Source organism: Aptenodytes forsteri, unplaced genomic scaffold, assembly GCF_000699145.1.
Source record: "Aptenodytes forsteri isolate BGI_AS27 unplaced genomic scaffold, ASM69914v1 Scaffold80, whole genome shotgun sequence".
In the NCBI taxonomy this organism is placed as follows: Eukaryota; Metazoa; Chordata; class Aves; order Sphenisciformes; family Spheniscidae; genus Aptenodytes; species Aptenodytes forsteri.
The window spans coordinates 625,461-641,731 of NW_008795026.1; the positions used below are offsets into that span (position 1 = coordinate 625,461).

The following is a 16,271-nucleotide window of genomic DNA, read 5'->3' on the forward strand; positions in this document are numbered from 1 at the left end:
GGGCTCTGCCCGCCCTCCCCGCCGCGGGGTGCGGGGCAGCTTTTGGGGTGCGCGGGGCCGGGCTTTCCCCGCTGCCTGGCTTGACGCTGGGCTTTCTCCACGGGAGGCAAACGGCGCTGGTTCATGGCCCCGTCCTTTGGCTCCGCACCATCCTTGACGGAGCCGTGGGGCAGCCCTGGACGGGGACACGCGGGACGCGTGGCATGGGTTGGGGAGACACTACTGCCGCAGAGGGAACAGTGCTGTTCCTAAAGCTGTTTTCCTCTATTCCCCCCCCAAATCACCCCATGATGGCTACGTTCCTGTCCAGCCCCCTAATACAACAAACAGTGGGATTATTGATGTGGTCCCGACACAAAATCCCTTGATTTATCTCCCTTTGGTAGAAGAACTTGCTTTTGTGTTCCATGTCAGTTCTTTTCTAAGTCCAGTCCTGAACCTATCTGTCCAAGTAAGTGTTCAAAGACATTTAACAGAATTATGGTGTTATTATTTACGAAAGAGGCCCAAATGGATACCTAGTGGCAATAAATGCAGAGCCATGTGCTGTCTACTGAGAGGGGGCTGCTTTTGGGATTGAGGAGTTCAAACCTGGGCTCTCCATCGGGTGACAATGCTCCACGACAGCACAAATACGGTTATCTCCAAATTCTCAAACTCTTCCAGCGAGTACAACATTCTGCATTAAAAAAAAAATGCTTAAAACGGCCAGGGAACCGTTTTTGACTGGTTTTTGGTGCTGAGTACAGAACGCGGCTCTCGGCTATGAATTGAACAGTTTCCAGCTTCCAGGCTGGTACCAAAAACAACCTGGGGGTTGCAAGGACTCCAGGGCAGTTTTCAAGAGGAATTTACTGTTTCTCTGAAGTGCTTTAGGAGACACATAAAAGAATGTCTCCTGAAGTCTCACTCTGTCTATGGATCTCTGTTGCATCAGTGGAAATGAGAAAGATAAAATATTCCAGTAGCAAAACTTTTAATTGCACAATGATAGGTAGTTTTAAAGCTTTAAAACATGAAATACTAGCGTTAAGAAAGTTCACTAGAAAGAGTTCTGACCGAACGCCTGCCACATAAACCATCTGCTCCAGTTTGTAAAGAGAGGTAGAAATTCAGCTCTAACAGCTGTAAGTACCAGTGCAAAGCAAGAGGCACTGGAAAAGCAGCCACACCTCCTCCAAACAGAAAGGCCATGCCATTTTGGTTAATTAATATTAGTCAGACAGCCCCTTTCAACCAAAGGACTTTACAGGGTTGAGAGTGATACACTGTCCAGGGGAGTCAGACCCTCGGCACCGAAGGGCAGCCACTCCTGGACAGGCGAACTGCCTGAGAGCTCACAGCACCAGCCTAAGCACCGAAGTGAAAATACAAGATCCGATCACCACGATCAGTGCTAACACACAGCCTCCAAATAGCCCCGTCCAGCTCAAGTCCCTGGGAACAGCGGAGAGGCAGATCCCTAGTTACTTTGTTGTGGCCAGACTTCTACCATTGGCTCGGTTCAAGGAGATTAACCGTTATCCTGACCTCTTCGGCAGCGAAAGCTCCCATTGAGCGCTTCTCCAGCACGCACCTGGACAGCCTTCATCATACATCTTTCTCGCGAGAAAAGTAAAAATCCATCCCTCTGTCCTTGTGCTGCATTGGCGGGTGTGCAGGTCCTCTCCTGCCCCTGGGATGGGGACTTCTTCCCTGCTGCAAATGAAAGATGAACAGTGAGATATTTACTGATGCTGCAGAGTGAATCTGATCACAAAGCAGCCTTGACGTGCAGAAAAATGTGCACGAGACACTTCTGCCCCCAAGTTCGCGAAAAGGAGGGGAGGCCTGACAGGCACAGCTCTAGGCTTGGGCTTAGGAAACTAGGGTTTCTGGTGAGATGTGGGCTTGTATTTTCAAAGGGATTTTGATACTCAGTTTGGGGGGGGCTGAGGGGAGAGATTCTTCTCCAGGCCTCGATAACGTTGAGCCAACAGTCCCTGCCAGCAGTATTTTAGTTTCACAAGCACAGCGTGGCAGTGCAGGCCCACAGAGCCCAAGGTGAGCTGGAAGGTTGATCAAGATGAAACTCCTGCCTGACAGAGAAGTTTTTTGGGTTCAAGCTTCATCACTGCCTCAAACCAGTGTCTCACCGAGGGGTTCCTTCACAGGGTCCTTTCTCTGGTCTCAGATGCACTCTTAAGCAGAAGGATAATAATCCAGGCCCTTCAACAGCATGGCTGGAAGCAGAAGGCTTTGCTTCTGCAAAACTTCCTACTCATGGCAAAGGAATCTGGCCTGAGAAATTTGGTACTGCACCTTGGGATTAAAACCCGAAATGGAGACATGTTTCATTCTTCATTGAACGTCATATGACAGCTAAATTTGAGCCTCCACAAAGTATCCTTACTCGGGAGGGGGCAGGGAGGATGCATGGGGGAAGACAAAATGCTGAAAACCCTTTGAAAAATGCAACTGTTTGTTGGTTGCAAGTATTTCTTTCTTCCCTTCCAGCTCCACCCACCACTGATCCCACCCAGACCTACAGAGCACTTTCCTTCCATACCCATCTCCTCCAAGAACAGCAGCCCAGTCAGCAGATACAAGTCTTGACGTGTTGCAGGGTCCACATCTTAATCTGTCCCCATTCTAAAGGGGAGATACACCCAAAAAGCAAAGCGCAAGGGCCAGTCCCCGTATTTACTGGTCTTGCTGACTCCAGTTTGGATGCACTCAAGCATGGTAGGAAGTTGGTTGCTTTTACTTCCACCTCATGAACAGAGTGGAAACTGAGCATCAGCCCTGCCTCCCTTCTGTCCGTCTGCATCAGGGAGTGGTTAGGCCAGTGGAGGCCTTCAGAGATACCCCATCCCTCTCTGCCTGCCGTTGGGGCTGCCAGGGCAGGCAGGGTCTGGAGGGCAGGGAAGGATGCTGTGAAGGACACGCTCTCTCTGTCTAAGCCCTGCTGACTATACAAGGCTGATGGGATAAAGAAGCAGCTCAAATTTACATCATTCACCACAGTGGGTATATCTGGCACTATGTATATCCAGAAGGAAAAAAAACAAGTAAGAAAAGCTACCTAGAAAATAGTAAACAAAACGCGCATGGGTTCATTCTTCAGCCCTAAAGCCAACTGGCCTGGCACAGTTTACGTCCATACAATGTAGGGTGGCATTGTCAAGATCGTCTTTTGTGACAGTCCTTAGCACGTGGTACCCTCAAACTGTGCTTGGAGAAGGTTCTGGAAGGTGCTTGCTGGCCCTGGCAAAATAGTGCTGGGGAATACACTAACAGTGTAGCTGTCTGGATGACAGGAGGTCGGTACTTGGGCTTGTGCCTCAGACCTGTTTAGTTTACCAGGACAGACACAGCTAAATAACCCCGGCTGCGCAGTCCCTGCACAGAGCTGGACCACCCTCTGCTGTGAGGTAATGTGACTTTGCATTAAAGCAATTTTGTCCCTTTATACCTGAGAAAGAAGAGCAGAATTCACAGACACTCCTACAGACGCAAAGCAGCTGTCTGGAGCCCTCCCGCCCCACCGGAACCTTCCCAGTACTCACGGGCCTCTGGTTGATGTGTCGGCTCCACTCTGGGGCTGTCACAACTGGCTGTGGGTAGGTCTCACCTAGAGCTACTCCTGCCTGGGAGAGAGCAGCACTGTTCAGTGCCCAAGGGGTGTGGATATCTGCTCCCTTTATGCCCTGTAGTTCTGGGACCCACAGCCGGACATAATCCCCCTGCAAACAGAACCAACAGGACAGGATCCATTCAGTAACAATCTGTAAGTGCTTCCCAGCAAGGGTCTTTCTTAACATGAAAGAAAGAAGCCTGCTTTCCAGGTAAAGAAACTGGTGTGCTACAGCATCAGTTACCTCTGTCAAGTTTTAGCCCCTCCTGCTAAACCCTCTACCCAGAATTAGTGCCTAAACACAGAGACCTGGATGCTGGAGCTCCCAGGCTCACTCTGCAGGCAGAGGAGGGAGACACAGGTGCTTTTCTGGTACAGTTCACCTGCCTTATTTAGGACATAGTGAGATGAAGTCACTCACAAGAAGTCCTTTTTTCTTTCCAGTGACCGAAGGAAACTAGGGTGACTAGCTCAGCTGTACACTTTTGTGCTTGGCGAGATGAACACCCCTTGCCCCTGAATCTCTCCCATTAACTCTACTGCTATGTCCCCTACTAGGACTAATTTCTGATTCCTTGCTAAGTCCTGCCAGCTACAGTGCCGAAAGGCAACAGCACAGCTTGCCACAAAGCCAAGGAACAGGGTGGAAGCAGGTAATCCGGTATGTGAACACTGGCTAAGCACACGGAAAGGGCGATTCATCTGCTCCCAGCACTTACAGAGGATAGTCAGAGTCACAGGTTTAATCAACTCCCCAGGACCTCCTGAGGTGCTATGTGAGCAGCTCCGTCTCTTTTGTCACTTCTGAGTTCTCCAAGAAGCTGCTCTGTGCTCAAGGAAATGGCTGTGTGAGATACGGATGGGATGTGGCTGCTACCCGGAAGAAATGGTGATGAAACACTAAACACACAGCCCAATGGCAGGGCAGGGAGGGCATACAGAGCACCAGCCTCTTTGGGGACAGTAGCAGATTGTAAACGTCAGATCTTCCTGTACAACAACGAGGAACCTGCCTGACTGTTGGCAAGGAGATCACAGATCTGTTTTTGCAGCAGTATCCACAGAGCAGATTGATCCCCTCTGTTCCCTGAAACTATCACATATGCTTTGCTGCGCTCTTCATTGTAAGACAGCCAAACAAGACTTACATTGCGATCGTAATCCAGGCCTTGTTTAATCATGTTAAACTTCCTGTTGTCCCGTGGGTCGTTGCCAATACCAGCGCTGTATAACCAGTTACCGTAATTGCTACAAACGTCATAATCCACCTTGAGAACAGAGGAAGAAAACAGTAAGAAGGGTTGGGCCGGCCCTTGGTGGATCTTCTCTCCCCATCCACCCCTTATCTCAAGGGGAGAATTCCTTGCATGGGAATCGGTCTGGCCACGCTGAGGTGGTCAGAGCACTCCCACGTAGGTACAGCCATCTGGCTCAGAAGAGAACCGTGCTGCATGGCTGGTTTGTACAACTGGGATCCGCTTCCCAGGCTACTTCACTTCATGGTCCTTAGGCCAGTGAGATAGGTGGAAGTCCAACCAAAGTCCCTCTCTTTCTCAGCTTCCTTTTTTTTTTAAAATCGTTCTCTTTCTGCCATCATCTGGCAGACTTCATGACAACTAGCCCTAGCTTTTGAGTGCTCATATTCCAAGAAACAGTAGCCCAGTACATTTCAAATACGAGAGAAAATTCTTCCTGACCAGTTACACAGAGACCACAGACTAACAAAATCATCTCTGCAGATCCTACTAGGCAGATTGGAGAAAAGTCTAACTCAGACTGTACGGAGTGACTACACAGAGTGTATGAAGAGGCAATCGATACAAACATTGCAGTTTTTTCCCTGCTATACTCGACCTTCATCAGGCGATAAGCCTCAACTCACAGGGACTTCGCAGAGAGAGGTGCTTTACTACAGGAAACACTAGAGCTCTCATGACGTACTCAGTAGGCTGCACATCGTCAAGTTATTCTACGTCTAAACAAATAAAAAGCTCTCAAGGATGCTTATGTAAAATGGAGCAAGGCTCCTGAAACAGGCACCAATGAGAGCAGAACATGGTTCAGTCTGAGTGCTCTTCAGCTGGGCAGGGTGGCTTAGATCCAACATCAGAAGTTTTCCAGTTGTAGGACAATTCAAAGCTAGCTCAGGAGGGGAGTGGCAGTGATAGCAAATAAGGCGTGGGATCTCTGCGCATTCCTACGCATTGCGAAAGCGTAGGGCTGGCAGCTGCAGCAGAAAGAGTTTGCAAAGACATGTCACTAAGCAGGTTCAGTGCTGTTCTCCCTTCACTGCAGCTGCAGCATCAACCATTCCACACAGTGATGTTTCCAAAATCTCAGCCACTCCTTGAAGTGGGGAGCTCAATGCACCCAGATGGCAGAAGGCCCAGGGGAATGGGCTGTGCCAAGTTCTCTTCCCCTTTCTCTGCAAAGCCAGTCGAGAGCTGGGGTCAGGGTGATCAATAGCCAGCTATGCTCACTGTGCACCAGGCTTCCCCTCCCCAGCAGCACTTCCTCCAGTCGGTGAGATAAGGAGGGGAAGAAAGATGCCATCGGAGGCCTGATTGTGCGATTAACATGCAGGAAAGCGTGTGTGGGAGGTGAGGGCAAATCCAAGGGGGACTGGAGAAGGCAGGCTCATTTCCCCCTCAGCCTTGCCCCTTCCTGGCATTCTCTTCTGTTTGTTTCTCTCCCTTTCCTTGGGGCCTGACCCTGTGAATGAAATCATAGCTGAGATATGCTCTGTTCAGGACACCAGAGGTCTCTGGCCTTTTCCCTGGCTTCAGCGGGTTGCAGAGAGCTTGCCTTAGTCTCCCTGCCCGTCTGGTGTGGATGACAAACACCCTCTTCTTCACAGGCACACGCAAACACTCGGTGGGCCTTTGCTGGAAGTATCAGAGATGAAATATGCATTGCTTTCCCTTTTTAGAGGCAAGCGAGACAGTTTCAGTTCTGTACTGGCCTCTACCATTCTGTAGCCATATCTCCCCCATCAAACTGATGTCTCCTGTACGTTACCTGGGGATGCCACCAGGTTAAAGTAACAGAGCTGTCTAGCAATATACCAGTGTGACACAAGCTGAAAGGAAGGGACAGAAGGACACAAGGATCAGCCTGTGCCACACCAACCTACAGTGGCAGTCAGCATCTGGGGCTTCCCAAGATGAAAGGGCTAGTGCTGAGTGCTAAATCCTGCTTCCAGCAAGGCTGGTAACATTCATGCCCATATGAATAAAGGTAACTAACTCAGGGAGCATCTTTCTAGCGTGAGACCTTCCAGGTCTTCCCCACTTGAGGAACAAGACCTGGAATCTTCCATGGCCCTCTGAGTCTGACTGCAAAGTGAACCAAGCTCCTATCTGAGGAAGGCAAGGCTGCCCGCCCGTCAGAGCAAAGCCTCAATTCCTGACTCCCAACTCTTAATCAGCTGGTGACTTTGAGTACGAGGCTTGCCTGTACATGAAGCAAGCTGCCCTCTCTGTGAAATGAAGTCACCTTTGTAACTGCTTTGAAAGCCATAGCTGATAGATGCCATCAAAAGCCAGATACTATGAAACATTCGAAACGGTTCTAGTGGCTCACTCTGCAGGACAGGCATGCGCAGATGTGTTTGTGCATTTGCGTGTGCTGTACCATTCTTCTGGAGGGCCACTGTGTGTCATATACAATGCACTCAGGCTACAGGAGTTAGATCATGCATACTGAAATGCAGCCCCTGCTTGGCAAGTCACTGCTACGAAGCTTAGGGCACGCAGGGTATCAGCTATCTTATACAACCCACTGAAACCGCAAAAGAAATGCACTCAAGGTAAGATTTTCCATCCCAAATTCCTGCCAGGATATGAAGGCTAAGGCCACCACTTTTCCAATACAAGTTCTCTGGTGCCATGTGCTGGGTGCTCTCGCTCTGATCTGGAAAAGCATCGCTGCATGGAGCTACCAACACCACTTGCTGGAGGATCCTGCAGAAGTCCTGCACCGTGTTACTGTGCAAGCCCACCACTGCTCACAGCACTGGTGTGAGACACAGCAATGGGAAGAGCACCCAGATCTTCCTGTAGATCCCTGCAGCCAAAGCCATGTCAGAGCCCGGCTCCAAGGAAGCTCAAAAAAAAATTACATACACAAAAAAGGCTCTTTTAATTGCAGATAATGGTGAGGTGACTGGGCTTTCTCTGTACCCCCAGCCATCCTAGTGAGTAGAAAGTTTCCTGATTACCTATTGTATCCTGCAGACAAGATCTTTAATTTGAGGCTGATGTGTCTTTTTCAATCTGTACCGTTCAGCCTGGTGAAGAACAAATGCAGATTATCACCTCCTCAGCCTCAGTTTTCACCACTCAGCTTGGTGCTACTGACGGTCTCTCCATCAGTATCACCAGAGATAATGGCAACCAAGCAGAGACGCACAGAGCTGTACAGAGGGACAGAGCCTGTGCCTCTGAACTGGGGACTGCCAGCCTGGCAGACCTTCCTAGGAACAATCTATGGGGACTGACGACGGAGAAGCAACCCAGCTATTTAACTGTGCTTGCGTGACTGCTGATTGGCATATGAGAAACGAATTGGTGCTCCAGTTGGCAGGGAAGCTTGTGACTCACCAGAATGAAGAAGGATGCCTCCAGCCGGGGTGGAGCTCTCTGGAAGCTGATCCAGCTATTGTCCACACTCGCCTATTCTTGACTAGATGACTTCCCTGTCCACAGCGATCAATGCAAAGCCGCTGTGCCAACACTGGCTTCAGTGGCTAGAACACATTTCTTTTTATGTTCTATTTCTGGGCTGTCCTCCTCCCCAGGAGGTGGGGACACCCTCTGGGGTGAGCAAATCAGAGCACTGTTAACATAATTTATGCTTGAAAGTTTTCTCAAATGTGACAGATCTCTGGCTAAAACCCTACATGGAGGATCAAAACTATCACTGCAGACTTCCTAGCTACATCTTGGTTGATGGATTCCCTTTTCTTACGTGAGCTTTGGGAAGTACATACCATGCAAGCAGTATATACATGCATTTATATCAGCCTGAAAATTACTGATCATCTTCTGTATCCTTCCTTATTAGGCAGAGCTGCCCTCCTGTCTGTCACTCAGGGCAGGGAGCACAAGCAACTCCAGATACACAAAGGGTTCAGTCTTACCAGCAGGTATTCGAACCATTCTGCCCCCGTCCTCCAGTCTAGACCCAGGTCCTTGGTGAGAAAGCTGGCGACATTCTGCCGCCCTCTGTTAGACATGAAGCCCGTCGCAGCCAGCTCTCGCATGTTGGCATCGACAAAAGGAACCCCTGTTTTGCCCTCTGCAGAGACAAAAGACAGCGCTGGGATATGATGACATTATTGGGCACTCATAAACCAACCTGTGGTCATGCATTCACAGCCACCCAAGCAGGTAAGACAGTGCCAGTGTACAGCGGCAGGGAGAGATTTCAGTGAGGTTTAGCTGGCGTGCAGCCACTAAGATCCACTGGAAATTAAATGGGAAATTATACTGAAAATTAAAATGAGGGGAATTTTCGGCACGAAAAAAAGGAACAGAAAAATCTCAGACTGGAAAAACAATGAATAAGGTGGATTGCGGGGAATTTTGCAGAGCAAAATAAATATACACACAACAGTGAGATGGGCCAAGAACAGAAAAATACTTGACAGGTGACTAATAGCAGAGAGGAATGTATTGGACAAGTCCCCAAGGGTTAGCACCTGAGAAGTAGAGAGCCTTGTCTATCGTTAAGGAAAAGATATATTGTACCTGTGTGCAAATGGACACACATGGCATTAATGTGAAGAAAGATATATGGGTGTGTATTTCACTGATTCTGATACTTTAATCTGTTAGTCCCTCCAAGTTTTAATTTGAGATATTATGCTTGCTATTCATGTGACAACAAAGTTATAAAAGCTAAAGAAAAGCAAGGGTATTAAAAGGCTGCGGCACAACGAAAGATGTGATTTATTCTAAGGCTGTTTTAACCTTCTAAGCAAAACCAATTGGAATAACAATTTAGCATTGATAAGAAGGGCTGGTCAGCCTCTCTGTGACTAAACAGAAGGGACCAACATGTCGTAAACACTTCCACCCGGGCAGGAAAATCTAACTGCAGCACATCTCACAAAGCATGTACCAGCCGGACAGAGCCTGGCCATTCATGATACCCTGTGGGCCTGCTCCTGTGTGGTGCTCAGTCTCGGAAGGGAAGCCAAGTATCCTGCACTCACACGGAACTGAGGGGTTGGATTCTTGTTTGGTGGTAACAGTTTAAATGACAGGGCCTGATCATGCTGGGCGTTCCCCTACATGAATCTGAGTTAGCGTTAGGGCACATGTTAGCATGCGGACACATGGAAACCAAAAGCACGCTTAGCCAAACCCGCGGTTTCTACTGACCTTTCCAACAGTCAAAGAGCTGAAGGTCCTTTTTCCAGGGGACCTCTTTACTTTGAAGCCCTATTGAGGGAAAAAATGAACTGCTAATGAAGACAAATGCTGACGCAGGCAGTTATTAATAAAACAATGACAGCCAGGGGCACTTTGGTTGACACAAGACATTAGGATGAAGCTCGCCCTCTCAGTGGTATTACAAACAAGCCACGTTCCTTCTGCAAAGGTTTAGAGATGATCTGTTCCTCCTTTCAAGTGTTGCAAAGGGGTGTCTCATGCACATGGAGGATGCTCAAGCCCTAACGGATTTTGATTATTTGTTTTGTTGGTGTTTGTTCTTTTTTTTTACTTAAAAATTACTCAGACCTCACAAGTGGCTGGAGATGTGCTCTGGCCCAAGCTAGTATTTTCTTGTTCAATTTTACTCCAGGACAATGTTTATGTGAAAACCATTTCTGTAGCAGATACTGAGCCCAGAATTACCTGGCAGCAGCCCCCGGTAACACTTTGCTCCTGCAGTGGGGTAGGAACAGATGAGGGGGATGATTTTATGTTTGCAGGGGTCCAGTGGCAATTACAGTCCTCTGTACAGGGGAATGGGGGCAGCAGGGACGACCCAGCTCTAGCTCCAGACATCTAAAGTTAGGCCCACCACTGGCATCCAGTACCATTTGAGATGCTTTAGGGCATTCGAAACAGCCACATAGCCCTGGCAGATGTGACACAGGTGCTGAGGGAGATGTGCTCCTCTGCAGCCACAGCTGGATGCCAGGCAGACTGCCCTAGGGCACCTAAAACAGTGCTGTATGCTTAAGTGTGGGCAGCTACATCACATGGAGAACAGCTCACCCAACACAGGCATCAGCTGTAGGGTTTCCTGACTATATGGACTAGATACTTGTTGCTGCACTGAGAGTTCAGACCCCCATTTCATGTGTAAACACCTGCACGTAAGTGACTGGGTCTGGAGCTGAATCTCATTCTGATCCCTATGTAGTGCAAGGCAGAAAGAATATCTGGTTTCTTGGGATTCACGCTGCTGAGTCAGTTCCTGCTCTGTCCCAGATTCTCTGGTGAACCTGGGAAAGCCCGAAGCCTGGATTCTCTCCAAAGGTGGAGTGTCTCCGGAAACAGCATCTTTACTCTTATTGTGCTGCTGTTTCCCACCGACATGTGTTAATACTACTCTCCGTGTATAATCAGATTTGGGGCAAAAGTCTCAGTGTCTACACTGTGTCCAGCACCGTGGCGTTGAGGCACTTCTGTGCTAACAGTAAGTCCCCAGCAGCATCCCCGGGTGGTGACACAAGCACTATGAGAAGAACATTTGTACAACACAATGCCGCCAGCCTCTTCTCTTAATTTCCCTGTTGTAAGACCGTACCTTTCCTCTCCAAATATGGTGATCCATACACACCTCTTAATGAGAAAATCTTTTTGCCATACTTCAGGGCCACAAATCGAAAGTAATCCCGCCACAGCAGTTCAAACAGGACCCTAAAACACAAAGCCATGTCTGTATTTCACTGTGGGTCAGATAAAATTACTGAATTAGGATGTTGCTTCCATAGCACCCATCATTAACACCCTGAGGTTTATTCACAATGGGCAATTTCATGCACCTTCCCATGATACCATTCTTGCCCCAGGCCTACTTATCTAGCTTGCACCTGGATGACTACAGTGAAAGCAAACTTTGCATGAGTCACTTGAGAGGCTTTCCTTAACTCTAGTGCAGGAGCAGAATTTCAGGTAACCTGTTTCTCATCCGTCCCTACCGGGATATAATTCTCCAAAGAGCAGGGCGAGGACCTGATTCAGCTTCATGCTTCCGCATGAGCAAGCATGTCAGCACATTCCAAAGAGCTTTGTGTTGATTTAAGCAATAACCTTTGTAAGGCACTTAAAGGCACCTTTCAAAACTGGGTTTGCAGTGGTCTAGCTCATGAGATCAGGTGCTAGGCCCGCAGAAAATAGAGAGTTTTATATCAAAACTTCTGTACAAAAAGAGCTTCTCATAAAATGATGGCACCTCAGCCTCTGAGACCTGCTTCAGCTCTCTGGCATATTAGAAATATTCTGCTCAGCTGATGTTTAGGCTTACAAGATCTTTCTGGAAAATCTGATTACAAAACAGGACACTGTCCAAATGCTAAAAACTAGTGTCATGATACTGAGACTCAATCAATCCCTCATGTGCAGCCACCACGACCTGTACTTCACTGTACAATTGACTGCAATGCCTGGGAGCTTGACAGCTTCTTTTTTATAATTATTTATCACTTTAAAATGCTTAGATCACCATGGCACCCCGGCTGCAGGCAGGCTGGCTGGCTATTAGACAGAAAAACATGAGTATGTTCATTTCTTGAAATCTTTCCTCTCTTGATTTTCTTTGAAGAGAAAAAAAAAAGCATACACTTCAACAGGCAAAAGGTCAATATTTTATCTGTCATTTGAATTGTAATGAAATTGAATATTTTGGCCAGAATCGTTGCCAGTGTTTTGCCTGTTCTTCACCAACCACTGTGCTGTTTGATATGTTGCAAATGTAACAAACCAGTATGAAAACATGGTTCTACAGTTTGCACAGACTTTCTGGTTTGGGGTTTTTTCCATCCAGGTCTAGTATTAGGCCAGGCTCTAACATGAACCTGCTTCTCCATAAAAGCTCCCTATCAGGCTCTAATTCACAGTGTCTGGGCAGATCAGAGTGCATGAGCAAGTTCAAGGCCAGCCCAGGGATGGATACACTGTCCTCAACTGTCCCCCGGACTCCTTCAGGACAACCTGCAGGTAGGCGAGCAGCCAGCGGTGGGGTGAGGAAGAGCACGGGTCACAAGGCTGGATGCATTAAGCCCACTTCCCACTCCCCTCTTCCCCTTTGCTATGGTGTTGTGGTCACGGTCGAGCAGCCGAGCAAGCGCGGGGCCATTTGCTGGACTGTGCCCAGAGGTCCTTCTGACACCATGTGATTCGTACAAATGACACAGTCGCTGAGCCTTTTGGGTGAAACCCTGCTCGTATCCTTGATGTGAGAAACCCTTTGGCTTTTATTTGTAAGTCATTCTTCTTCCTTCTCATCTAGCCCATAATAACAATACAGAGAGGGATGGTGATGATTTAGAGAGATCAATTTTAATAATCATGAACCACAATTTCCCAGCAATAATAATGACGACTAGCATTAATAATCTTTACTTATAAAGTGCCTAAAGCCTCTGGATGTCAAAGGCAGACTAATAAATCCATACTGAAACAGAACTGCAATGCAACCCAGAGGAAGCAGAGAGCAGGCACAGGAAAAACAAACATTAATTAAGAAGAAAGTTAACAAACCGCTCTCTCCCGTGCATGAGATGCTAGTTTCCTTTTCAGAGAAAACAAGCCACAGTGGTCGTTCAGGGACATACCAGTATGTGCTCTGATTTGCTGTTCTCTCTTTTTCATACTTCTGGATCTGCTCATAAATGTATCGAGGTGAAATGCAGCCCAGCGCCAGCCTGAAAGCAGAAGAATGGTGTCCTGAATGCAACGCAGGACTGACAGCTTGATGTCTGCACAGAGGGCATGGAGGGGCAGTTTTGTGTTTAGAGTTGTTGTCTGAAAATTTTTGCTTGGTTTGCAGTCATGCCACTGACTTCCCAAACGGCTTTAGTCAAGTTGTATGACTTCCTTGCAACTCTTCAAGCTGAGAATCAAAATCCTCCCCTTCCCAGCATATGACTGTTACAGGAGTTTCCAAGCTACTGAGATAAATCATTTTACAGAAGTTTTACAAGTTTTGCCTAAAAGACTTGATCAGCTGGTGACTTAGCGCACCAATGACAAACCCAGAGACGGATCTCAAATGTCAACCTCTACATCATCTGCCTTAGCTGTTCAACAGCCCTCCTTTTACTACAAACCTATTTATCGTACGCTCAGGGCTCCTATTCCTTCAGTACCTTAGTCTCTTATTTTAGCAACCACAGAAGGCAAGTGACTTGCTGAAAATCTCAGGTGGGGTAGGAAAACTAGGGAATCAAACCCAGCTCTGGCATTTCAACCCACTGGGCTCCTTCCACTTGTTCCAAATCAGTGCCGTGCAAGGCAGGAAAGAGCTTGTAGACTCCAACCCCATGGCAAAGGGTGATAAGGCACAACTTTTACCTTGATTTTCCTAGAAATGTATTTTACTGCAATTTCCCACTAGGGCTCGTGGAAACATTTGGTGTTCTGATAAATCTTGGAAAACAGGAAGAAAGGGCCTGAAGAGTTTTTCCTTAATTGTTGACCAGCTCTAACACTTAGAAATGGCCAGTATGAGGCGGCTGCAGTTTGAACTGGTCTGATTTTGATTATCTAACAGAGGAACACTTTGGGGCAGGCAGATCAGGACTGTCTGCTCTGGGCAAACGGCCAGCTTCGAAAAACTCGAGTGAAGGCCACCCCAGATAAAGAACTTCTGCAGTGCCAGGGGTCCTGGGATCCCAAAGTGCCACCAGGTGGAGCCATCCACTGCAACCACTGAGGCACAAAGCCAGTTGAAAATAAGAAATCCTGACCTGTAACAGCCTCAAAAAAATGTTTCATATGGCAATTCTGTCGGGAAAACGCTCCAAATGCTCTCAGCATTAGGCTGAACTGAGTTCTGCTGCTGCAGTTTCAGTCCAGAATTAACTCTGCCCCTTCCAGCACCGGAGACTAAAACCCCTAATTACAAGTCATCATATTTACCCAAACAAGAGATCCTTTTGCAATAGGAATAATCAGAAGTGTCTCTTCACCCCACAGAAAAACGGAATGGCAGTGAGGTGAGGGGACTTGCCCCACAGTATTCAGCAAACCAGGACTGGATCGAGTTCTGCTACAGCCCCATCAACACACTGAAGCTACACTTCTTCCCTGGCTGCTCTCAACCATCCCAGACACACAAAATAGCACAAAGCCAAAGAGAAGTTGTGTGTCTCTCCAGTGCCCTGTCCACATCGCTGCTCCCAACACACTGGGGTCTTGGCACAGTATTGCTACACTTCAGCAATTCCTAATTGCAAGAATGTTCCCAGGGAGCCGCTGCCTGGAAGCGCAATGAAGAGCAGCGCTGAGGCTGCTCTACCCCAACAAAAAGGGCAAGGGAATCACACCTAGACCCCTACCCATGCCCACTGAGCACTCAGCAGCCAGGTAACATCAGTTTGGGAGGGGAGCAGAGAAGGAGCTTCCAGTCTCACAACAAAAATCTTTACCATGGTGCAAATTTAGTTGAGTAATCCATTCCCACTAGTCCATTCCGAGTCTCCTTGTAAGATGCAACCAGGTTCTGTGCAAGCAAAAGAACAAAAGGTTTTAATACTTTACGTGCAGCCTGCTAAATATGTTTTCTTTCATACCGGAGCCAGGGCAATCTGGCAGGGCGGGGCTCCCTCTCATGGCTGCCTGCAAGGATTACAAAGCTGCCAAATTACTGCCTCCGGTGCACAAGAATTAATCAGGCCAGCAGTTTTCATTATAGCTCTGGGATGCGTGTCACAAGCTGTGCTACCCGCTTCAGCCTGTAGCACATCTCTTTCTACAAGCACCATGAAACTGGCTGTGCTGCTCCCTGCCCATACCCATCTGACTCTGGATCAATAATCCGCTTATAAGCACCAGCGGGACTGGCGGTTGGTTCCCTTGTCCATGTGGCTGCTTGTTTGGGTTTGAGAACCACAGTGTCTGACAGTACCCAACACTCAGCTGCAGGAATCCTGATCACTGTTATTTCTGGGCCACCCACATTTACAGCAGGATGCAGGTCTTCCACTTTCTGGGCACTCCATTGACAATGCAGAGGACATAGGGAAGCCTGATCTCTCCTTGATCCCTTTCGCTGCACGGGTTACTGCTAAAGGGCTGTTCTAGCTCACCGGGGAAGACAATATTTACATAACAAAAAAGAACAGGTTTTCCAGCACTGATTGTATTAATGCTTGACCAAGAGTAGAAGCTATGCATGCTTGTACTGGCTTTGGCTGGGATAGAGTTAATTTTCTTCACAGTAGCTAGTGTGGGGCTGTGTTTTGGATTTGTGCTGGAAACAGTGTTGATAACACAGGGGTGTTTTCGTTATTGCTGAGCAGTGCTGACACAGAGTCAAGGCCTTTTCTGCCTCTCACCCCACCCCACTCGCAAGCAGGCTGGGGGTGCACGAGAAGCTGGGAGGGGACACAGCCAGGACAGCTGACCCCAACTGACCCAAGGGATATCCCACACCATATGACGTCATGCTCAGCATATAAAGCTGGGGGAAGAAG

At 48.1% G+C, this 16,271-nt stretch overlaps 2 protein-coding genes across 2 annotated transcripts in view; both read right to left on the reverse strand.

The window, feature by feature from the left end:
- Positions 1-1,591, reverse strand: part of MYD88 (myeloid differentiation primary response 88) — a 15,674-nt gene extending 14,083 nt beyond the window's left edge. The window contains exon 1 of the mRNA XM_009275969.2: positions 1,531-1,591. Within this exon, the coding sequence (XP_009274244.1) occupies positions 1,531-1,591 (61 nt within the window). The remainder of the gene's footprint in view (positions 1-1,530) is intronic.
- The window catches only part of LOC103896186 (cryptochrome DASH-like), a 20,940-nt gene continuing 6,259 nt past the window's right edge, over positions 1,591-16,271 (reverse strand). Inside the window, exons 7-14 of the mRNA XM_009275970.1 lie at positions 15,225-15,298; positions 13,410-13,499; positions 11,414-11,493; positions 10,003-10,062; positions 8,757-8,914; positions 4,765-4,884; positions 3,549-3,725; positions 1,591-1,698 (exon numbers count right to left, since the gene is read on the reverse strand). Coding sequence (XP_009274245.1) covers positions 1,591-1,698; positions 3,549-3,725; positions 4,765-4,884; positions 8,757-8,914; positions 10,003-10,062; positions 11,414-11,493; positions 13,410-13,499; positions 15,225-15,298 — 867 coding nt within the window. The remainder of the gene's footprint in view (positions 1,699-3,548; positions 3,726-4,764; positions 4,885-8,756; positions 8,915-10,002; positions 10,063-11,413; positions 11,494-13,409; positions 13,500-15,224; positions 15,299-16,271) is intronic.